The sequence below is a fragment of the Dasypus novemcinctus genome, chromosome 27 (assembly GCF_030445035.2).
Source record: "Dasypus novemcinctus isolate mDasNov1 chromosome 27, mDasNov1.1.hap2, whole genome shotgun sequence".
Taxonomy (NCBI): domain Eukaryota; kingdom Metazoa; phylum Chordata; class Mammalia; order Cingulata; family Dasypodidae; genus Dasypus; species Dasypus novemcinctus.
The window spans coordinates 35,663,191-35,685,962 of record NC_080699.1 but is presented as its reverse complement, the minus strand read 5'-3'; the positions used below and the strand labels follow the sequence as shown (position 1 = coordinate 35,685,962).

General features: G+C 55.0%; 1 protein-coding gene across 1 annotated transcript; it reads right to left on the bottom strand.

The window, feature by feature from the left end:
- Window positions 1-980: 980 nt before the first annotated feature.
- VSIG10L2 (V-set and immunoglobulin domain containing 10 like 2) lies at window positions 981-10,912 on the bottom strand. The gene is made up of 12 exons (XM_058289238.2): window positions 10,831-10,912; window positions 9,034-9,384; window positions 8,563-8,838; window positions 6,878-7,153; window positions 6,084-6,332; window positions 5,196-5,456; window positions 3,714-4,004; window positions 3,090-3,386; window positions 1,929-2,051; window positions 1,585-1,609; window positions 1,439-1,491; window positions 981-1,278 (listed from the first exon to the last, which is right to left on the bottom strand). Exons 1-12 carry the CDS (start codon window positions 10,910-10,912, stop codon window positions 1,184-1,186), a joined length of 2,379 nt encoding a protein of 792 aa, XP_058145221.1. The 3' UTR covers window positions 981-1,183.
- Between the last annotated feature and the right edge of the window lie 11,860 nt (window positions 10,913-22,772).

Here is a 22,772-nt window from a genome sequence, read left to right as displayed (position 1 = left end):
AGAACTCCAGGCTCCTGCGTTTTTTACCAGAAAGCCAACAGGGTCTCTTGCCCGAGGCCTGGCCCATTTCTATTTTATTCTCAGATTTGAGCCTCCCTTAAGCCTTAGCCCAGTACTGAGAGCTTTGAGGGAAAACCAAAACATCTTTTTTTATAAAGTCAAAACCTGTGAGAACCTAAAGAACAACTTTGCGTCAGTTTTCCGTCTCCCGTCAGGCGCCCCTTTCCCGATTCCTGGCAGGACTGTCCCTTGGTTCGCTTGGCTTTCCCGTCATCTGAGTCCCCTGTGGAGGCAGCTCTGGGCACTCACTCTTCGTCAGTCGAACAAGCCTTCATTTGTGTCTCCCCCAGATTTCAGACACACACATGCACACTTGGAGCCAGTGAGTCATGCTGGCAGATGACAGGAGTGTAACTCTGGAACGGCCCCGGTCGTCTCTGTGCCAGCTCCCCCAGGCTCCGTGGCAGGAAACTGAGCCTGGAACACCTCTGCTCCGTCTTGTGGCACAGAGCCCTAGAGGCTCACCCACTGCAGATGGAAAGATAGTCCTGAGCTCAAGGTGAGCAAGACGAAGTCCGTGGGACCAGCACCTAGCCCCAGTCACGTCAGGTCCTGTAATCGAAGCTTATACTCTCAGGGAAGGAATCAGATTTGGAAAGCAAAGAACTCAGAGAAAAGCCCATTGTTTCCTGCCGTGGGATGAAGGGAACGCGTGCCTTCTCCCTCCCTAGCTTCTCCCATAGAAAACCTGGGACTCAGCAGTCAGCCTCTCCTGCAGGAGCAGGAGTGGAAATAACCCTCCACTAGTGAGAGCATCCAGTCTGGTTTATTCAGGAATCATCTGGCTCACGGAAGCAGCCAGCTTGCTCGTCCCGTCACAGCACTCAAGATGTCCCACTCCCATCATTTTCTCTTGCCCGCTGCCCCTTGGCTAGTCTTTTACCACTTGTGCATCTTCCATGTCTGTCCGCCTCTACCTGCTGCCAGCTGTGCCAGGGCTTCTGTAAGCAGGTTCTCAGGGTACCGTGGCTGAGCTGGCGCCAGTTGTAAAGAACAGGCACAAAGTGGGGCAGGGGTCGCTGGCGTCTGGGCTGTCTTGGTTTTAAGACCGAAGTCTGCCAGGAGGAGCACTACCCGTCTCCTCTCTGCCCCCTGGGGGTAGATGCGCCTTCCTCTTGGGGCCTCAGGGTGCTGCAGTCACCGTGATGGTGACGTTTACTGGAGCATCGGATTCTTGTGCAGGATCTGAACCTGCGCTGATGGCTGGTGTTTCAGTGCCTACAAAAGGCATATGTGAATAAGGGAGAGAGAGTGCTGCCTGGGGGAGGAAGGGGATCCCAAATTGTCCTCACGTCTCAGATGACCAGAGACGTGGATGATGCGCTCAGCCTGGCGGCCTCAGATGGGAGCCTCCTCTTTGGGCTGAGATGGTGCTTACCTGCCTGGGTCCCTTCGCCTTCCCCTGGACCCTGATGTTGGTGACTTCGGTGCCTGAGGATGAAATGGGAGAGCCAAGTTAGCAGCAGCTGTGCTTCCCTATTCCCTTCCTGATGAGAGGCAAATCCTGACGGGTTCCCCACTCACGTGGGAACAAGCAGCTGAGCCAGGCCTGTAGGAAGAAATGGAGAGTGTCACTCGAGCAAGCAGCCATCAATCCCAGGAGAATTGCCACCACCCCCTTTCTGATAGGCGCCTAGAACCCCTCAACCTGGTGGAGGCTGGCGCCAGGTGCCTGGGGGTGGAGGCTGGCCCCAGGTGCCTGGGGGTGGGGGTACGAGTGGGGCCCTGCGGAACATCCTGCCTTGGGGAGCCAGTCCCACTTCGATTCCTGGTCCAGGGGAGTTCTGTGTCTCTCCTTGGATGGGTCCAGCCCTGGCCACCTAATGGGGTCAAGCAGCCCCCCTCCCCCACTTCAGCGTCCCACTCACGGGGGAAGGTCTCCGGGTGCCGGGCTGCGTACTGGAACACCAGTAGCCAGGCCGCCGTCGCCACCACCATTCCTGCGCCTGCTGCCCCCAGCACGGCCGGGTAGGCGCTGAAGGGGGGGTCTGCTGGGAGGAGAGAGGACAGGCTGCGTGGAAGAGGTTAAGCCTCTGCTGGACTTGGGCAACGGTGACGTGGAGGGGACCGAGCACACAGCGCCCTGCCCACCCCGGTCCCTCGCCCCCTGCTGAGGGGCCTCGAGAGCTAGGCTTGACCAGGTCTCCCCAGGAAGAGGTGCTCTGCCAGGTGCCCCGCCTGCCTGGGGCCTTCGGGATTCCTCCTGTTTGTGGCCCGGAAGGCAGGAGGCTAGTTAGCATCGTGGCACTCAGGAAATGGCCGGGATGGATGGAATGAGGGCAGTAGGAAGCCGAGAGCGTGCAGGGCCGTGAGGGTCTGGCTGGGAGAGAGTTCACTGGCTGGGGCACCCACCCGCTCAGGAGCCCCAAGGCACAGAGCTGAGCCCCGCACTTCTTCAGTCACCAGACCTCCCGCCCCTGCTGCTGATCCCGGCTGAGTTGCGGTTCCTACCCCCAGGCCTGGAGCCTCCTGAGCCTCCGGGAGGGGTGGGAAGAGCAGTAGTAGAGGACCCCTGAGGCCCCGAGAGGAGGGAGAAGAGGACATCAGGGGGGTGGGGAGCATGGGGGAGTGGAGGAGTGCAGCGGGGAAGGAAGGGGGGGGATGGAGGAGTGCAGCAGAGGGGAGGAAGGGGGGATGGAGGAGTGCAGCAGAGGGGAGGAAGGGGGGATGGAGGAGTGCAGCAGAGGGGAGGAAGGGAATGGAGGAGTGCAGCAGAGGGGAGGAAGGGAATGGAGGAGTGCAGCAGAGGGGAGGAAGGGGGGATGGAGGAGTGCAGCAGAGGGGAGGAAGGGGGGATGGAGGAGTGCAGCAGAGGGGAGGAAGGGAATGGAGGAGTGCAGCAGAGGGGAGGAAGGGAATGGAGGAGTGCAGCAGAGGGGAGGAAGGGGGGTGGAGGGGTGCAGCAGGAAGGAAGGGGAGTTGGGGGATGGAGGAGTGCGGCGGAAGGAAGCAGAGGACAGAGCCGGGCTGCCCTGCGGAGGAAGCTGAGCAGGCGCAGAGCGAGCCCCTCCTTGGAGATGGCCCCGCACCTGGTATCTTCACCTCGGAGGGCTGTCCGGCCGTGCGGTGGTTCAGAGCCAGGACGCGGAAGGCATAGAGGACCCCCGGGTCCAAGCCCCCCAGCCGCCGGCCCCTGCTCTCGGGCTCGATGCCGCTGGCCGCCGTCTCCCAAGCACCAGCGGCGGGGCCCGGGGCGCTGGCCCTGCGCTGGACCACGAAGCCCGTCAGGTTCCCGGGGCCCCTGAGGGCCCACTGGAGCTGCACCTCTCTCCGGTGCTTCGCGTAGACGAGGCGGCTGATGGTGACGTTGGGGGGCGCTGGGTACCCTGAGGGCGAGGGGGCGCGCACGCCTGCAGGCACGGCGACGCACCTGTGCCCCCCCCCCCCCCCCCGGCTTATTCCCGCTGAGAGACCGCCTGTGAAGAGGTACCTCAGGCCTGGGTGGTCTCGGCTCTGGGTTGCCCTGGATTTACCCCCTCCGGACTCAGTTTACCCACAGGAGGTTCCGATGGCCCGCGCGGTCAGGCGCCTCCGCTCCCGCTCAGCCCGGGCCCTGCACCCCGATTGAGGAGCAGGGGCTCCTGTGCCTCCACGCCTCTTTAGCCAGAGGCTCCCCCCTCTCCCCCCATGAACACACGCGACCCCCCACTCACTCAGCACCTCCAGCAGGACGCCCCGGCGGCTGCTGCCCACGGCGTTGCGGGCCACGCACCAGTAGGTGCCCCTGTGGCGCTCCGGGTCGGCGTCTGGGATGGCGAGGCGGAGCTGGGTCCCCTCCGGGTGCAGCACCAGCCCGGCAGCGCCTGGGTCCACCCGCTGCTGCCGGGGGTCCAGCCAGAGGAGCTGGGCAGGGGGCGTGCCCCCCAGAAGGACGCACCCCAGCCAGGCCTCTCCTCCCTCCAACACGGACACCCGAGGCTCAGCCACTGCCAGCCGAGGGGCTTCTGCGGGGACAGAGGCGGGAGGCTGGAAGGCGGTCCCTGCTCGGGCCAGCAGCAGGGCAGGGCTGCAGGGGGGCGGGCACCTGCGGAGTTGACCTTGAAGGCCAATCAGCCTCTTCCTTCAGGCCCGGGGTCTCTTCCAGCCTCCTCTCACCATGTGTTCCCAGGTTGCTGACAATGGCAGTGTCCTCCATGCTCCCCCTTCCCGCCCCGTCCACGCTCCAGCTCCCTCCAGGTCTGACTAATCGCCTACCCCCCGACCCCCAGCGTGGGGCCAGGGCCACCGGCCAGGGGGTGCCCAGAGAGTGGCCCCACCCCAGCTCGAGGATCAGGGCTGGTCCCTGGTGGAGGCTCAGTTTTTAGGGAGCGACCAAGGCGCTCCGGGGTCAAAGCGTCTCCTAAGGTGGAGTTTCCAGAATCTCCTCGGTTGGATTCCTACTAGGGACTATTTCAGGTCGGGACTTCCTGAGAGCCCCTGAAAACACACCACCTTTGGAGTCGGAGATGTGCATCACCTTGTGAGATTTGTTACACCTGACGGCTCCTCTGTCTGCTCGTCTCACCTCTTTTACTTTGTATTTTTTTTCTTGAGGTGGGAATAAATAAGACCAGCAGGGCCAGGTGAGGACAGAGAGGAACCCAGAACAAAAATCAAATAGAGGGAGTGAGAAATGCATAAAGACCTCTGCCAGTGGGAATGCGAACACACATCAACACCTCCTTTATGCAAATCAAAGCAAATGAGAGATACAGTCAGAATTCCCACGTCCTCCAGCCCTGCACTGCCCAACGTGGGAGCCACGAATCACCCCACGTGGCCACTGAGCACTTGACATGTGGCTGGTCCAAACTGAGATGGACTCTAAATGTACACCACCAGGTTTTAAAGACTTAGTATGAAAAAACAAAACACATAAAATATCTCCATGAGGTTTATATTATTACATGTTGAAATGATGATATTTTGAATAGGCTGAGTTAAAGAAACAATTTCACCTGCTTCTCTTTACTTTTTGATACGGCTATTAGAAAACATAAAATGACTGTTCTAGGCTCATGTTCTATTTCTGCTGGATGTGACCGATTTAGACCAGCGAGTCCCTGGGAGGTGACTCATTTTCTACGCCAGCACAGCCACCCGCGAGTGCCCCTCATCCCAAAGGGCTGCTCCCCTGGTCCCCAGCCCCTACTCACGGAGCCGGAGCCGGCAGCGGGCTCTGGGGGTCCTGAGCGGGTGGGTGCCCCAGCAGGTGAACTCTCTCCCAGCCAGACCCTCATGGCCCTGCAGGAGGAGGACAGCCAGCGAGGCGCTGTGGCCACCCAGTGGTTGCTGCTGCCCGTCGTGCCAGCTCAGCAAGGCCGGCGGCTGGCCTCCACGCCACCCACAGCTCAGCGTGACCGCCTGGTCTCCTCTGGTGGCTGCGGCCCAGCAGGTGGGGCTCCCGAGGGGTTCCCCTGAAAATGAAGGGCGACTCAGCCTGGCCCTCAGGCAGGAGGTAGGACTTGGCAGGCCCAGCCCATTCCCTGCCTCTGTTTATTCCTTCACTCACCCACACCTCCACTTACTCATTTATCCACTCGTTCATCCTTTATTCTGACCATGTGCCAGGTAAGGGGTGGGGACAGACACAAAGCCAATGTTATAAATGGGAGGGTGTAGGAAGGCAGACAGGCAGGATGACATTTGAACTTGGGCGTAGCAGATGAGTAGGAGTTTTCCAGGCAGAGAGGAAGCAGAAGAGCACACAAAGCAGGCACCCAAAGGCCTATTTCAAAACCGCTAAGCAGGGCTGCCACAGCAGCAGGGTGGGGCTGTGCATGACAGCCTGCTAGCTCTGGAAGCCGGGAGACGGCCAGGAGGGTGTCACAGGCTCTGAGTCCAAACGAGGGCAGGGACAGTGTGGCTGGAGCTCAGGGGGAGTGCAGAGAAGGTGGGGAGGTGGGGTCTGAGACTGAGGGCTGCCTGCCCCTTAGAGCCCGAGGCCCGGAGCCCCACCCTGGATCCCAGGGCCCTGTGGGCCTCTGGCTCTCCCCACCCTCTCCTGGAAGGTCAGAGCCCTGGCTGTGTCAGTGTCAACTCACAGAGAGTAGTCCTGCAGAGGGCAGGCAGCTCCAGGGCTGGGTGCTGGGCAGTGCAGGTGAAGGCGCTGCCGTTGGGGAGCAGGGAGGCAGGATGACTCCAGGTGACATTGCTGGGGGCAGTAGGGCCGGTTCCCTGGGGCCCTTCCCACCGCAGCAGGGCAGCTGGAAGCCCCCCAGGCCAGGCGCAGACCAAAGTCACAGCCCCGAGGGTGGGGAGCACCGCACAGGAGGGCTTCCCGTCAGGGGGATCTGGGTGGAGGAGTGAGTGAGGACCGGCCTGGAGTGCAGACTCTGCTGCTGGTGCTGTGCAGCCCCAAGGAGGCTCAGAGGCATGGAATGTCAAAGGAGAAGTGCTAGCAGGGAGAGGCAGTCAGCCGGGAAAGAATGAGTCCCTCTGAGGGCTGGTGGGGATTTGGAGCTCCCAGGTCCAGGGGCAGGGGGGATTTAGAGAAAGCGGGCAGCAGGAATCCAGAAGACCCCATAGAAGTCCCCATCCTCCATTCTCTTCTTTGCCGTGGAGCACTAGGAGCCAGGACCCCTTGCCTCCCTGCATTCCTCCAGCCTCCTCTGTGCCTCAGTTCATCCCCAGGGCCATGAGAAGAACCTTCGGGAAGGAGGTGTATAGGCGGGGCATCCCCTCCCTTGCCCCTTCCATGCCTGGTCCTCTCGGCCTCCCCCCAGCCTTGCAGCCCCAGAGCCCCCCTTCCACCCCACTTTCCCAGAGCACTGGGTTCTGCCAGGGCACCGCGACGGTGGGTGGCCCCCACGGCGGGTCTGGGCGCCTGCCCACTCACAGCTGATGGTGAGCTGGACGGCGGTCTGCGTGCAGGTGTCCAGGAGGCGGTTGTGGGCCAGGCAGGTATACAGGCCGGCGTGGGCCCGGCTAGCGCGGGCCAGGACGTAGGTCGGCCCGGTGTGGACCTGCGTGTGCTCGTACATCCAGGCATAGTCACTGGGCGGGTTGGACGCAGCCTGGCAGCTCAGCGTCACCTCTCTGCTCTCACTGGCCCAGAAGCCGCCCTCGGCGCGTGCCGTCGGCTCCACGGTGATCACAGGCGGGTCTGGGCCATCTGGAAGGGCAGGGGGACCCATCTCACCTCCCACGTCTTCACTCGGAGGGAAGGCACGGGTGGCCCCAGCGTGCCGTAGGCACCTGCTCTGTGTCAACCCCGGCGCGTGGCCCTCGAGGAGCTCCGCGTGCAGGCGTCCCTGGCACAGTGCAAGGCAGGTGGCCAGGGCTCCCGGGGAGCACACTGGGCTTTGGGAGCTCAGGAGGGAAGCTGGACCCCTTCATGAGGGACTGGGGGGCGGGCTGAGGTGGGGGAGCGCCGGAGGGTGTGCTGGGCAGGGATGTTGAGTGTCCCCCCACCTTGCCCTGTTTGCCCAGAACAGGGGCTTCTTGGGACACGGGGCTTTTGTGCTAAGCTGGAGATAGACACGGGCACACTGGGACATATGGTGACTCCAACGGCAGAGCGTGATGCCAGCAGCCGGTCCCTCCGCTGCAGAGCTCCTTTGGGTCAGCTCCTTCTCCACCCTGCTCACCTCGACCTGGGTGTCTTCTCCTCTGGAGGGCTCCTGACTCCCAGGGACTGCCCGACTCCACCCGGTTCCCTTCTGCTTCTAGCTCTTTCCCAAGGACCCCTCCTCCCGTCCTTCGCCCCAGGCCCTGGGTTACAATTCCTGCAAAGTACCCCGGTTGCGACAGAGAAGGAGTTCTTAGTCCTGGTTCCTTAAAACTGCTAGGAACCCACCCCTACCCCCGAAACAACCCTAGACCAACCCTGTCCAGTAGAAACACGTAGGTCACAGAAGCTATTTCAAATTTTCAAGTAGTCAACATTTTAAGATGTAGAAAATAACCCAAAAAGCACCTTTACCAACAGTATTTTAATAACCTCATCATTTTGTTTAATTAAATGCACTCATCTTTCAAAATTTCACCAATATAAAAATTATTGGTGAGTTATTGTACGTTCTGTCCTTCCGTCTGTCTTTGAAACTCAGGGCGGGCTTTGCCCTTACAGCCGTCTCGATGTGGACTAGCCGCATCTCTGTGCCCCACAGTCTGAAAGAGAGACAGTGTGGCCCAGAGCAGCCCCTGCGGTCCCTCACCCAAGCCTCCTAACCTCGGGTTCTCCACCCCCCACTTGCGCCCACCTGCTCCCCTCGCTTCCCCTCCCTGTTTCCTCCGTGTTTCATTGGTCCCTTAGAGCCCCAAAGGTTCAACCCAAAGTCAGACTTTCTGGGTCACTCTGGAAACTATGGGTACATTTGTGGAAAGAGGATGCACATTTTCCTGGGAAGAGGGGGCCAGGACCCCCAGAGGTTAAAACCCCCCAAATCTTGAGCCAGATTTCGCACAGCCCTGTTGGGGGCCTGGGGCACCCTGCTGAGAAGGGGTTGGGAGGTGCTGTGGTGTGGCGGGAGGCCGAGGGCCAGCGGGCAGGTAGGGTCACCCCTCCCCAGTCCCACTCACAGATGACATCCAGAAAGACTCCGTCACTGCTCCGATTGCTGACAGGGTTGTGGGCGCTGCACAGGTACCAGCCCAGGTGCGACCGGTGGACTGGATCCAGCCGAAGCAGGGGCCCCGTGACCCCCGCCAGGCCCTCCCCAGGGCCCTGCGGTGCCCGGTGCTGCCAGGCGAAGGCCACAGGCTCCGTGCCCTCCTGCAGGGCACACGTGGCCTCCACGGAGGCTCCCTCCACCGGGGACGCGTCGCTCAGGTGCACCTGGGGCTTCGCCACGGGCACTGGCCAGGGAGGGAGAGGCCCTGAGTGAGTCGCCGCAGCCCCCGGCCCCGCCCGCCCCCGCCAGCCCCGGTTTCCCCCGCTCCCTGGAGGTGGTGGGGGGCGCTTTGGAAACCGGGCCCAGCAGAACACCAGGGGAAGCACATGCAAAGAGAGGCAAAGCAGTCGGGGCGGGTGTGCGCCCCCGGGCCCCTCACCCAGCACGACCAGCGAGAGGTGGGAGTAGGTGACCTGGAGCTGCCCGCCGGCCATGCGCAGGGCCTGGCACAGGAAGCGGCCCCCGGCGCCCTCCCGCAGCTCCGCCAGCACCAGGCTGCCGTTGCGCAGACTCACGGCCCCCAGCGCCGAGGCCCGGGCCTCCACCTTGGACGCTGCCCCGTTGGTGACTGCCACCGGCTGGGGCTCCAGGGAGCCCGGCGGGGTGAAGCTCCAGAGCACCAGCAGGGGGGCGGGCCCCGAGCCGCAGGCCAGCTCCACGGAGCTGCCCCGCACGCCCCGCACGGACATGGCCTCCTCGGCGAGGGCCCCGTGGGGTGGTGGAGGCTGGCCTGGGGAGAGAGAGCATGACACAGCTCTTCCGGGGTGTCCTGGCCTTCTCTGCAGGCCCAGGCAGGGTTTTGGTGAGACGGTCGGGTGGTGGTGGGCAAGAGCCCGTTTCTGGGGAAGCCTGAATGATCAGCAGAAAGCTCGGTGAAAATACAGATTTCCAGGACCCAACCCAGACTACAGACTCAAAAGCTCCAGGAGGTCCGGTCCTCAGGAATCTGAATTTTTGAAACAAGCACCCAAGAGTAGGTCTGATGATCAGCCAGGTTTGGTGACCCCTGAAGAGGCAGGAGATGTACATGACCACTGGCAATTCAGGGTCTTTGGATTTCTGTGCAAGGATTCCAGGATTCCAGAGTCTGATCCCGTCCTGCTCCAGTCCCTTTGCAGCAAAGGGAAGATGCCCCCAGCCTGCCCCCAGCCCAGAAGCTTTCACGCATCCATCAAATAGCTGTGGAGTGCCTGCTCTGTGCCCTGCACCGAGGACACAGAGCTCAATGGGCCGTCCCACCCCTGTGCTCAGTCTATCAGGACCTTGCAGACTCTCAGGAGATCAGGCCTTAAGGGGTCCTTGTGGGATAAGTCAGGTACGGGGTGCTCCTGATGTGCTCAGGGCAATCCCCCCCAACCCCCTGCACTGATCTCCAGGACCTGCCCAAGCACCTCACTCTCCTGTCCCATGCCAACGGCCAAGTCCTTTGAGAGCCTTGGCAAATTTGATGAAAAGAAGTCTCTTGGAGGACAGGAAGCCACAGGGCTAATTCACAACAGCTTCCACACCTGAGATGCCTCCTTCACGCTTGGGCTGCCCTGGACTCTATGTGCATCGCCTGCTGCCTTTAAGTCCCACAGCCTCTGGAGGCAGTTACTAACATTCCCACAGGGCTCAGAAAAGAAATCACTTTGTGCAGAATCCTACAGCAGGTGGTGCAGCTGGGCTTGGAGCCCTGTCTGACTCCCAATCCCAGACCTCCCACTTCTGTCGGCTTCCCCAGGGAAAAGGAGAAGATAGGCATGGAGTTGAGTGGGAAGGGATCGAAGGCAAAATTCTGATGTTCCAGAGGAATATTTAACTCAGAAACCAATTCTTCCCGACCCCATGGACACCGCCTCGGCCAACGCCACCAGCGTCTCTGTCCTAGACTGTGACAGTCTCACAGCTGCAGCCCCCTCAAAACCATCCGACTTTCTGAAACCGAAATCTGGCCATGTCACAACCCACGGTGGCCCTCGGGATAATGTCCCGCTTCCTAAGGTATTGCAAAGCGCTCTCCGTGGGTGGCACACCGTCGCCGCTCTGCCCACTAGTAAAATGTCTAACAGATGAATGAATAGGCTTCATTGGATGGTTATGCGTGTGCAAAAGGAGCCCTGCTCCCCATGATCCCAAGGAAGAAAGGAGAAGGAACAAGGGGATGTCCAGGGTGGATGGTCAGAGCATCACTCACCTGAAGCCCCCGGATGCAGGAGGCAGAGGGCTATCAGCAGCAGGGAGCTGAGCGGACCGAGCTGGGCCTTCTGACCCACCATGGCCCCATGGCCCTGGGTGGACGCCAACCTGAGGCTCCTACCTGCCTCTTGGGCCCCCTCCACACAAAGCCAAGCCAAGCCCTGGCGGGATGGGGGTCTGGCTCAGGTTGTTGACCTCAGTCCTCCTGATACCTTCCTCCCTGCTCTCCTGTTACCCTCGTGGCTGCGATTCCTCATGAATTATTGACACCTGACGATTCACAATCTCCATGATGCAGAGTTGGGGAGGGCACCAGGCTGGGGAAGTCCCAGGTGGGAGGCCTGCGAGTTCCTGGCATTTATAGTTGGATGATCTTATAAAGCCACTGAACATAGAGTTGCACAGCCCCCAAGTGGCCTCAAGTTCAACCAGCTGCCCCAGGCCATGAGGGTGAACTGTACCTTCCCGCGCTCTTCGGTGTCAGTTGGAACCACTGGTATTTTACTCACATATTGTTGGGAGAAGCTAGTGGGAGATCTGGAGTGAAACAGAGCTGAGGCTGACTTGCAAGCTGTGAAACTAGGAAATTTCTGGGCCTGCCTGAACCTCGTCTCTTCATGATAAATGGGGCCAGTGTCTCCGTTGTTGTACAGGTGATTGTGCATGTGAAATGAAAAACTTACATGAGCATATGGGGGGCTGCTTGGGCGCTGGTCAGCCTCTGCTCTTGACCTGAGTAGAGGTTACAGTTCACTTATTTTTTATAAACCTCTGTATTTGTTTAATTTACATGAACACACACACATAGGTGCTTGGCCTATAGCAGGTGCACCTTTCATGCCTTCTATTAATAGTCAGACTCCACCTGTGAGGCTGGACCCTGGGGCTGGAGCTGGAGACCAGCACCCTGAGACCTCTGTGCTCTCAGTATGTCCCGCTGCCCAGCTGCCTCTGAATGATAGCTTGAGAGGGGTCAGATTTTTCATCTTCCCACCAGAGGAAGGTGAGATCCCGGGGCCCCCGTGAGAAGGGGGATCTGATGTCAGGTGTCAGTTCCATGAAGGGCCTGCTTAGAGTGCGCCCTCCCTCCCATGCTCAGCCACGATGGCAGCTGCCACACCTGGGTACCAGGCAGGCTCCCGCTGGGGCCAGAGACGCTGGCCAAGGCCGTCCCCGCCTCTCTCTGTGCCCCAGAGGCCTCGTGTTCCTACGGACAGATGCTTGTCTCACTCTCATCCAACCCATGGCCAAGGCCCCTCTGTGCCCTGCCCAAGGATCTCTTCTGATTCAGCTGGGAGCAGAATGGCTGGTGGTCCTTGGGGGTGACATCCCCTTGGTGAGGATGACGGGCTTGCCCGACCTTAATGACAATTTGTAGGTCCCCTCATTTTGATCGCCCGCCTCTCTGAACAGTGAATGTCTTCAGACTCTATGTTCCTTTGGGGGCAAAGAGTGGGGGTCTTGATATCCCATGGTCCATGTTGGTCTTCATCTTTGGACATCCTCTCGTTTGTCCATGTCCACTCTGAGATGGTGGTTTGATCTGGTCTGGCCAGTAGCCTGTGGACTTGCTCAGTTCCTTCTCTTCTGACAAGAATACTCAAAATCTTTCTCAGTTACATACATGTTAGAATTTCATTTATGCATCTAGTGAATATTTATGGCTCAGTCACTATGAACCAAGGCGTACTAGATGCTGGAATGCCCAGCCAAACTGAAACCTTGGACCCTCACTCTAGCCCAAGTGGAAAGCTGGGCGGACTTTGTTACTCAGAGTGGAGAGAGCTCCATGAATCTCCAGGCCTTCTGACTGGGGTTGGTGTGGCCGGAGCATGCTTTGGGGTTTCCTGCTCCTGCTCACTTCCCAGGAACCCCTACCTGGCATGTGCAGCAGCCATGACGTGGCTTGTTAAACGTGGGGTCAATGACTCTGTGTTTGACCTCTTCCCCTCTTACATTTGCATCTTGGGTTACTTTGAGCCAACCTGCAGGCTTCTCTCTTGGTTGGTCCAGCGAGTTTTAACCCAACCCTCTAGCCTGTTGAGACCATTTTAAAACTTGAGGCTTTTAGAGAAGCAGACTGTGGAAGGATGGGGCAGCTGGAGCAGAGGAAGCAGATGCTCCTGGAGACAAATGGCTTTTCCATGCGTGTCTTGTCAGAGGCCAACCCCAGGCTCTCGGGAACCCCAGCAGGAGATGAGTCGAGGGCTGGAGAGGAAATGGGTCAGAGGCTCAGTGGCCAGCATGGCCCCCCACCGGGTTCTTTGCTGTGTGAAGGGGAGAAGAGGCAAGAGGGACAAGGACCTGGCAGGGGTCACTGCTAAAGTCACTGTGTAAATGGCTCCTTCGAGGCTAGAGAGGAAATGAATGAAGCTCTTGGAAGGAGGGGCTGACAAAGGGGGCTGAACAGATGGGGAGTGGAAGAAAGGGGAGGAAGAGGGAAGCCGAGGCCGAGGCTGTATGAGTCGAGGCTTGAGCATGACCTGTGGGCACAGATTTTCCAGTTGTGCCTGGAAACTCAGCCTCTGTTCCATCAGAGCCTCCCATGCCCAGTCCTTGCTTGGCAAACTTGGGCAAAGCCCTTCATTTCTCTGAGCCTCAGTTTCCAGACTGTTAAACAAATGAGCATAACATCCACCCGGACTGCCTCTCAGGGCTGTGAAATGCTGGATTTAGTTGAGAGCGTACAGTATCAGCCTTTATACAGAAATGGGGATGTGGAAAGGGAGGGGACCTTGGGCCACCTCAGGGTTCACTTCTTGGCTCTCTTGTCCAGGAGCTGAGCAACAATTGAACGGGTTACTCACCCATCCCAAGTCTCGGGTTTTCATCCAAACGACGGGCTAGTTGTTTATTAGACAATACTGGAACAGTATTGTGAAACTTATGGGATAATAGTTGTGTCATTACGCAAGACAATGTTTCTATTTTTTTAAGGGAATACTAAAATATTCAGGGAGGAGAGGTAATGCTGTCTTTAATTTACTTTAACACGCTACTGCAAAAATAAAATAGATGAAGCTTCAGCCTTTAGCTCGATGCTGCCTCAGCGGCTTTTACAGGGCAGAAAGCAGAACTTTGCTTGGCACCAAAGTTAAAATTTTCCTATTTATGTAAAACCTAAATTCACAGAAAAGTTGTGTTAGGTGTGCTGGGTGAGAGGGCTGAGTGGGAGAAGGGAGAGTGCCTTTGGGGGTAGTTAGAACGGAGAGAAAGAGATTTCCCTGAGCCTGGGGACAGTTCAGAGGTCAGCGGGTCCTGGGAGAGGGTGAGCCTGAAGGGACCAGGCCTGAGCCCGACCGGGGCAGCCTAGCACGGGCATGGTCAGCTTTGGCCGCTGAAGGCCTGGACAACAAAGAGCTTAGTGGCAACCACAATGGGCTGGAGGGCAGAGGCCTTTCTCTATTATTTGGTAGATCCCAAGATTCCTGGATTCTGATGGGACCCTGGTGGGAGATGGGAGGGGGAGGGCACACAGGGGCTGTGGTAATGGAGTCAGATTTTATTTGAGTTTAATAAAATAAAGGAATGGATATTTTTGCACACTAAGTTTGTGGAGCAAGATTCCCACCCACTGTACTTTTAGAACTATTATTCGTGTCATTGTTGTTATTACTAAAGAGGCTGGAGTCTGGGCCAGTAAACTCGGTTTCAGCGGGTGTTGGACGCTGTTGGATGTGAGCAGAACGTTCAGAAATGGCCGAGGAGCCAGCAAAGGCTCCAGGCCCTTCAGCTTCCTGGCCTGTCCCTGCTCCTGCTGACTGTGAGGCTCCTAGCAGGCCTGTGGGGACAGGAGAGTCCTCTGAGGTCGAGGACCCCATTGGAGGGCTCAGCCTTCACGACACCCGATGGGTGTTTGTCTGGGCAGGGTAGAGGGGGCCCGTCCAGGCTGGCCCATAGCCTTGCGGGGCTGGGCCAGGCGCTTGAGTTCTGCGGGGGAAGCCGGGGTCCAGGAGAACCTCTGGTCTTTCAGGCCACCTTTAGGCCTGGTCTGCATCTCCTCCCCACCACCCTCCCCACCTGGCTAGATTCTCCAAGATCCCTGGCTGGGGAGCAGGAAAGAGTAAGGCGTTTCCAGAATGTCGCCGCGGTAGAGCTCCAGGGGGAGACTTGGCAACTGGAAATTGTCAGCCGTCTCCTTGGCGACCAGCAGCCAAACACTGCTGGGAATGGAGGAAGGGGGAGCCAAGAGAAGCAGTCCTTGAGCTCCTTCCCCTGCGACCCACTACCTGACTGTCAGTGGGTCCGGTCGGGAGGCAGAGGCCACCCCAGTTAGTCCAACAGAGAGAATTTAATAGAAAGAATTGATAGCTGGGTATACGGTTAGGTAATTGAAGGGCTAAAGAGACAATGCTAAGGAATCATGCAGGTAGTACCTGCAGGAGCAGCTGCCAATCGGAGGGCTGGAAACAAAATGTTTAAACAACCTTAGATATTTAGAGGCGGGGTCCTGGGACCTGCGACCCAGGCCTCTGAGAAAAGGGTGCCTGCCGGCTGGTAATGGAATCTAGGCAAGGGGGAGAGGGGTGAATGAGGGAGGTGCAAGTATTGGAAAACTCTGCAAACTGCATCCAGCTGCAGCTTCTGGATGGGCTGCAGGAGCATGGCTGGAGCTACACTTCCAGGAACACAGACGCCAACAGCCAAGAGCGGGGCTCGTCTTCCCCCTCCAGCCTCGCAGCCTCCCTCTGGTGGCCTCTGCTGACAAAGTCTAACAGGGAATAGCTGGCAAAGCAGAAAGGTGGTTTGTGGGGTCCAAGCCCAGCACGACAGAGAAAGGGGTAGGTGTGGAGCCGGGAGACAAGAACCTAATCAATGGCACATTGCCTTAAAGTAACGGTCACTGCAGAGAGGGAGGCTCAGGCCTTCTAGGCACGTCTTTAGTTGGCAAGGGCGCAAGGGTCTATGCTCTGAAGGTGCTCACCTAGGACACTGTCTGCCTGTCCTGGGTGACTCCTGAAAGGGCACGTGGATGTCTATGGGCCAGGCCCACCCTTTCCCTTCCTGGCCTTGCAGGAGACTGACATTCACAGACTCTGATGGCTGGATGGGATTTTTTTTTTAGGTACCGGTGCTGGGGATTGAACCCAGGGCCTTGTATGTGGGAAGCCAGTGCTCATCCACTGAGCCACATGGGCTCCCTGAGTTGGTTTTTTCATTTGTTTGCTTGTTGCTTGCTTTTTTTTTATTTTAGGAGGCACCAGGGACTGAACCTGGGACCTCCCATGTAGGAGCAGGCGCTCAACCACTTTAGCCACATCTGCTCCCTGGATGGGATTTTTTATTTTATTTTATTTTTTATTAAATTATTTATTTATTTTTAAAAATTACATTAAAAAAATATGAGGTCCCATTCAACCCCACCGCCCCCACCCCCCACTCCCCCCACAGCAACACTCTCTCCCATCATCGTGACACATCCATTGCACCTGGTAAGTACATCTCTGAGTATCACTGCACCCCTAGTCAATGGTCCACATCATAGCCCACACTCTCCCACGTTCCATCCAGTGGGCCCTGGGGGGATCTACAATGTCCCGTAATTGTCCATGAAGCACCACCCAGGACACCTCCTCGTCCCGAAAATGCCTCCACATCTCATCTCTTCCTCCCATTCCCCAAACCCAGCAGCCACCATGGCTACCCTTCCCACACCCATTCCACATTTTCTCTGTGGACCTTGGATTGGTTGTGTCCGTTGCACCTCTATGTCAAGAGGAGGCTCAGATTCCACATGGATACTGGATGCACTCCTCCTGCTTTCAGTTGTAGACACTCTAGGCTCCATGGTGTGGTGGTTGACCTTCTTCAACTCAATGTTAGCTGAGTGGGGTAAATCCAATAAATCAAAGTGTAGGAGCTGAAGTCTGTTGAGGCTCTGGGCCTGGGTGTCATATTATCAGTCCAGAGATTCAAATCCCCTAAATATATCTTAAACCCCAGCACCAACTACAATTCCATTAAAGTAGCATGCAAGTCTTGTGAAAAGAGATCCCCTCTGAGTCCAATTCCATCATGCAGAAACACCAGCTCCAAAGAAGGGCCATCTGCCATGGTAGTGAACCCCATCTGCCATATCATAGAACCTGTGGGTCTCTTTATTCCTCAAAAGAACCAATACCTGGGGTTGTATCTACTTTATCTGTCTCTCAGACTCTGCTCATTTGTGCATAAGGGCATTCCTTCTGACAACCTCCAGACTCCTTTTTAGAGACTCATAGCCTTATATTCTCATTTCTCCTTTCCATTTCCCCCTTACATTAGGTCAAACAGCATTTTGAAGTCATGTTATTATATGTAGACAGGGATATTCTGCTGATCCGTGTTGAACCTTTAATTCAAGGTCCTTTTCTAGTTGCATCTTCAGCTGATATGTGGTAGCGATCCCTTGGTGCCAGGGAGGCTCATCCCTGGGTGTCATGTCCCACGCTCGGGGGACTGCACTGCATTTACATGCTGAGCTTGGCTGTGAGAGTGGCCACATTTGAGTAACATGAAGGCTGTCAGGAGGAAACTCCCAGGCACAGTACTACTCTAGGCCTTATTCTTATTGGAGGTGTATAGGCTCAAAAGCATAGTGGATGGGATTTTTTTAAAAGTTTTTTTTCCCTCTTCCCCACCCCCACCTTGCTGTTTTTGCTGTATCCATTCCCTGTGCCATCTTCTGTTTCTATTTGTCTTTTTGTCTTATCTTCTCATCTTTCTCCTCTAGGTTTCAGAGATTCTGTCTTGGGGACCTCTGATGGGAGAGAGCTTCCCTGTCAATTGTGCCACCTCAGTTCCTGGTCTCTGCTGTGCTTCACCTTGACTCTCTCCTTCGTCTCTCTTTCATTGCGTCATCATCTTGCTGTGTGACTTGCTTGTGCGGGCACTCACGTGGGCCCTCGGCTTACCACACGGGCACTGGCTCACAGCGCAGGCATGCTTTCTCTTCTTTTTCACCAGGAGGTCCCAGAGAGTGAACCTGGGTCCTCCCAATTGGTAGGCGGAGGCCTTATCACTTAAGCCACATCTGCTTCCCCGGGGTGGGATTTTAATAACAGTAATGATGAAAAGAGCAGCGAGGGAATAGTGAGGGAGAGTGGTCTTACCTGATAGGAAAACTTAACTATAAAATCACTGTGATCAAATGCTAGGGCCATGCAAGAGAAATAGAATCAAGTCCAGTAATATATCCCAGGATAGGTGGTATTTCAAACCAGTGCAGAAAAGGCTATTTATTTAATTAATTGGGTAGGAACAAGTTGCTGTCCGTCTGAAAGAAAATAAGGTTATTAAAAAGAATATATCAGGTTCGTCAGAATGTTGAACATAGAATTACCATGTGACTTGGCAATCTCACTTCTAGGTATGTATGCAAAAGAATGGAAAGCAGGGACTAGAACAGGTATTTGTACAACACTGTTCATAACAGCATTATTCACAACAGCCAAAAGGTGGAAACAACCCAAGTGTCTACACACAGAGGAACAGAGAAACAAAATGTGGTATATCCATGCAATGGGATATTATTATTATTCAGCCCTAAAAAGGAATGAAGTTCTGGGACATGAGAATATGGATGAACCTCGAAGCTATCATGTTGAGTGAAATAAGCCAGACAGAAAAAGACATGTATTGTATGAGCTTGCTGATATGAAGTACCTAGAAGAAGCAAATTCAGAGAGAGAGTCGGGTTTAGGCTACCAGGGGGTGTTGATATGGGGGAGTTATTGCTTATTGGGTGCAAAGTTTCAGTTTGAGGTGATGAAAAGGTTTGGGTGATGGTAGAACAATATGGTGAATGTAATTAACACCACAGAACTGCATACCGGAAGTGGTTAAAATGGGAAATTTTGAGTTATAAATATGTTACTACAATAAAAAGTAAAAAAATAAATTTCAAGTAGATGAAAAATGTAAATGTGCCCAAACAATGTGATGAGGGGAAAATAGGAAAATATTTATACAATCTAGGCCTTGAAGAGACTTTTCTGAACAGAATAGGAAATCCAAAGTTAATGGAGAAAAAGATAGATATTGCATGTAGAAACTTAAGAAAAATAAAAGATACCATATACAAAGTCAAAAGACAAATTATAGACTGGAGAAAATTTTTAAATCTATACCACTAATAAAGAATTAGCATCTCCAATACACAAATATACTAATAAGAGAGAGCGATACCTCACAGAAAAATGGGCAAAACATATTAATGGCAACTGTAGAAGAGAAAATTGAGTGGCTGATATACTTATGGAAAGATGCTTAGCCTCAGTAATAGTCAAGGAAATGCAAATGTCAAAACTGGGATACCTCTCTAGGAGGTAGCTATGCTAATTAAGACAGTCATACTAGAAGTAATCTGCAGCTTTTAAAAGTGGTGATTGAATATGTGCTTTTTTCTTTTATCATAAAATGTATATTTAATATATATAAGTATGTATATAAGTGGAAAAGCATATATTACATACGTAAGTGGAAAATTAAGGTTAACAGTCGGTATGTATTATGTGATCCCATTTATTTATATGTTTATCTTTGTGAAGAGAAGAGTTTGAGTTGATAAATACAGTTCAGACACTAAAAAAATCAGGGACGATGGTAAGATTTTGAGCGTTTCCCTCTCATTTTTTTTCTTATTCGTATTTAGTGTTCCCCAAATAAACTTGTATTCATTATGCACATGTTTAGATAAGGCATTTAAATTTAAAGTGTAAACGCACAGGAGCAGCTATGTGCAAAACATTCAATGTGAATTGCTTTACTTGATCCTGTGATGTCATTCTTCCTTTTACACGCGAGGGAAGTGTGGAGGACTCGGGCGTGTCCCACAGCCAGCCAGCGCGTCCAGCTCTGGACCTCCCGTGGTCCGTCTCATCCAAGGGTGCGGCCCCTCTGGCCCTGCCAGACTGCCAGGGTGGAGGAACGACTGGCCAGCTGCCGCCCTCCTGCCCTGCTCATCCTCCTTGTGTCTAGTTCTTGTCTCACCTGCCTCACTTCCTCTCCGGCTGTCCTCTGCGGAGAAGCCGTCAAATTCTTTCTCACGAGAAGCTCAGACGCTTGGTGACCTCAGGGGCAGATGTGGCTTGAGTGGCGGTGCCCTTTGTTGAACCACCCTGGCTCGGTGCCAGGCACTTCGTCTCGCGCCTTGCCAGGCACCACCTGTGAGGCAGGTGCTGTTATCGTCACGCCCAGGTTGTGGATGAAGAAACTGAGGTCCCAACGGGGACAGAAATCGTCTGTGTCGCAGAGCGGCAGAGCAGCCAAGGGCGGGCTGGGAGCCCCAGGCTGTGTGCCTCCCCCACCCCCCCCCCCCCACGCCTCTCCTCTCCCCCGTACTCTTGCTAGAGTATTCCGGCTGCTTGCCTCTGCCCAGGGCTGGCGCTGTGCTGAACACTGACGCCGAGGGAGCTGCTGGCTGGTCTGCGTTACCAAACCCTCTTTTCAGGGAGGAGTAAGTGCTCCTCAGAGAGGAAGGGTCAGGGCAGCCCTGCCCAGAGGGTGGGTGCAATGAAGCAATGGCTTCTAGGAACCCCCAGACTCAAGGAGGACGTTCCAGAGGAGGAAGAAAGGGAGAATAAGTATTTTTTGAACAAATAACTGGCAAGGTCAGCTAAACCTCACACATACGGAATTTCACTTAATTCAGTTCTCACAATCTCCCAAAAAGAGCTGCTTAACGAGCCCGTTTAACAGATGAGCAAACTGAAGCCCAGAGACAGAAAAACAGTCTGTCCAGGGTCACTCAGCTGATTTGTTGGAGAGTCTGGACTTAGGGCACAGTTAAGATTTTCAGAGGTCCTGGGTGCTGGAAAGATGACAAATGGCGCTGCTTCTTTAATATATAATTCAAAATAAAAACAATACTATCGCATAAAACAATTTTTCACTTGGTTTGCAAAGTGCCATAAGACTTACAGACATACTGAAATTCAAATATCTTTCCTCTGGGTTTTCTCTCTGCATTTTGTTCCGGGCGGGGACGCTCGGCCCAGTGCCGCCTGCCTGTCCGTTAGCTGGACCAGCCTCGCCTTGCCCCGCGTCCTCTGATCACAGATCACTCTCCACCCCATCATCCAAGCCTGAGCGCCCAGCAGGGTGCTCTTAGGGTGGCAAAGCGCCCTGTAAATAGACTCCAGCCCGGGGGCCGCTATCTCAGCTCTCCTCTCCGCCAAACGCTAGGCCTCCGGGCCCACAGCTGTGTCCAATATTCGGCACAAACGTTATGGAAAGGAGAACACCGTTTCTCATCGCTCAGGCCCTGGCTCTTCCTGACTTTAGGTACATACTACCTGGCCTGCGCCAGCAGTCAAAGCGGAGGCCGTTCTGAGCCAGGAGGAGACAGGGGCAGGGGCCTGGGGAGCTGAGAAGAGCTCGGCGACGCGGGTATCCTCCAGCTGCGGGGAGAAGGCAGGGCAGGGGGGAGTCAAGTCTTGAAGGGCCCTTGGGCCGCTCATCTTTGCTGGGCATACCTGCCTTGGCTTCCAATCCTCCAAAATGCATATGCTGGGCCAGCACACCTCCCCGGCCCCAACCTCTGAACCCAGTCCCAATTTTGCTTTTTCTTTCCTCTCTCAACTCTACCAGGAAAATTTTCTAGGCATAATAAAAGGAGAAAGGACATCTCCTCATCCCTGGTCCTTCCACAATTCCATGCTTCCTCGAGGCACCAAATCATCAAGTGTCCAAAACTGAAAATAACTTAGAGATGACCTGAGTCCCTCTCAATGCAGGAGCCCCCTCAACAGTGTCCCTGACCATTGGTCATGCCAAGTAATGCTTGAACAGTCCAGGAGCGGCTGTAGCTCAGTGGTTGAGCACATGCTTCACACACATGAGGTCCTGGGTTCAATCTCTGGTACCTCTTTAAAAAAAAAAGAGCTGAACACTCTAACCTGTGCTGTCCCAAATGGTCTCCCCCTGGCCACAGTCTGAAACGAAGTTTAAATGAAATTAAATAGAAGATCGAGTGCACATTTCAAGCCCTCAGAAGCCACGTGTGCCTGGTGATTACCAATTGGACGACGTCTCAAGCACTGTGAAGACTCTGAGGTTTCACTCTCTTTGTAAACTCAGAAGTCAGCCTATCAAAGTCCCATGGAAACAGTGTCATGGAGACTGCCACTCAGAGCAAAAGCAGAAGCCGAAACATCAGTATTTTCTTGCTCCAGTTCTCTGAGCCCCAACTCCCACAGGGCGGCGTGAAGAGGGCCAGGTGACGCACACACACGCATAAGCGTGAGGAACCTGAAGCTTCGGCAACCTGACGCTTTTACAAAGCGATCACCGCTTTACTAGGTAGCCCTCAATTCTACAGTGATGGCAATTTATTAATACAACCGCTCTATTTCCTCCTTTTGAAAATGACATGAATGACATTATTAGATATGAGGCTTGCCCAGGAAGGGTGAGGAACAACTAACGAACTAACCAGCCAACTGGCTAGCTAACCAACCCACCCAACCCTTTTGCTTTCTTCCTTCCTCAGTAGCAAGGCGCAAACCCTGTCTTGTGCCTTGCACAGTCACCTTCAAAGGCTAGGAAATTACAATTGCTGGTCCCTCCATTCTCTGACTTCCTTGTGAAGCCGTCTAGTAAGATATGGAATCAATAGACGGCTCTGGAACCAGGTCAGCTAACAAGGAGGTGAAGATGGTCAACCACCACACCAGGGAATCAAGAGTGCCTACAACTGCAAGCAGAGGAATTGCATCCATCATCCATGTGGAATCTAAGCCCCCTCTTGATCTAGATGTGGAGAGGACATCACCATCCCAGGGTTCACAGAATGGAGTAATAAAATATGGACTAGAGTAGACTTATTGATATTCTACTGTTAAACTATTGTGATGAGTAATAGTAGAAATTTTAGCATCAAGGTGGAGAAAGTGGCCACAGTAGTTGCTGAGGGCAGGGAGAGGGAAGGAGAGATATATTGTGGGGGCATTTTGGGGACTT

Coding starts and splice junctions, on each gene's coding strand:
- VSIG10L2 (XM_058289238.2), bottom strand. CDS start 10,912: ATGGTGGGTCAGAAGGCCCAGCTCGGTCCGCTCAGCTCCCTGCTGCTG. Junction 4,005..5,195: donor CCGCTGCCGGCTCCGGCTCC/GTGAGTAGGGGC, acceptor CTGTCCCCGCAG/AAGCCCCTCGGCTGGCAGTG. Junction 3,387..3,713: donor CGTCCTGCTGGAGGTGCTGA/GTGAGTGGGGGG, acceptor CCTCGCCCTCAG/GGTACCCAGCGCCCCCCAAC.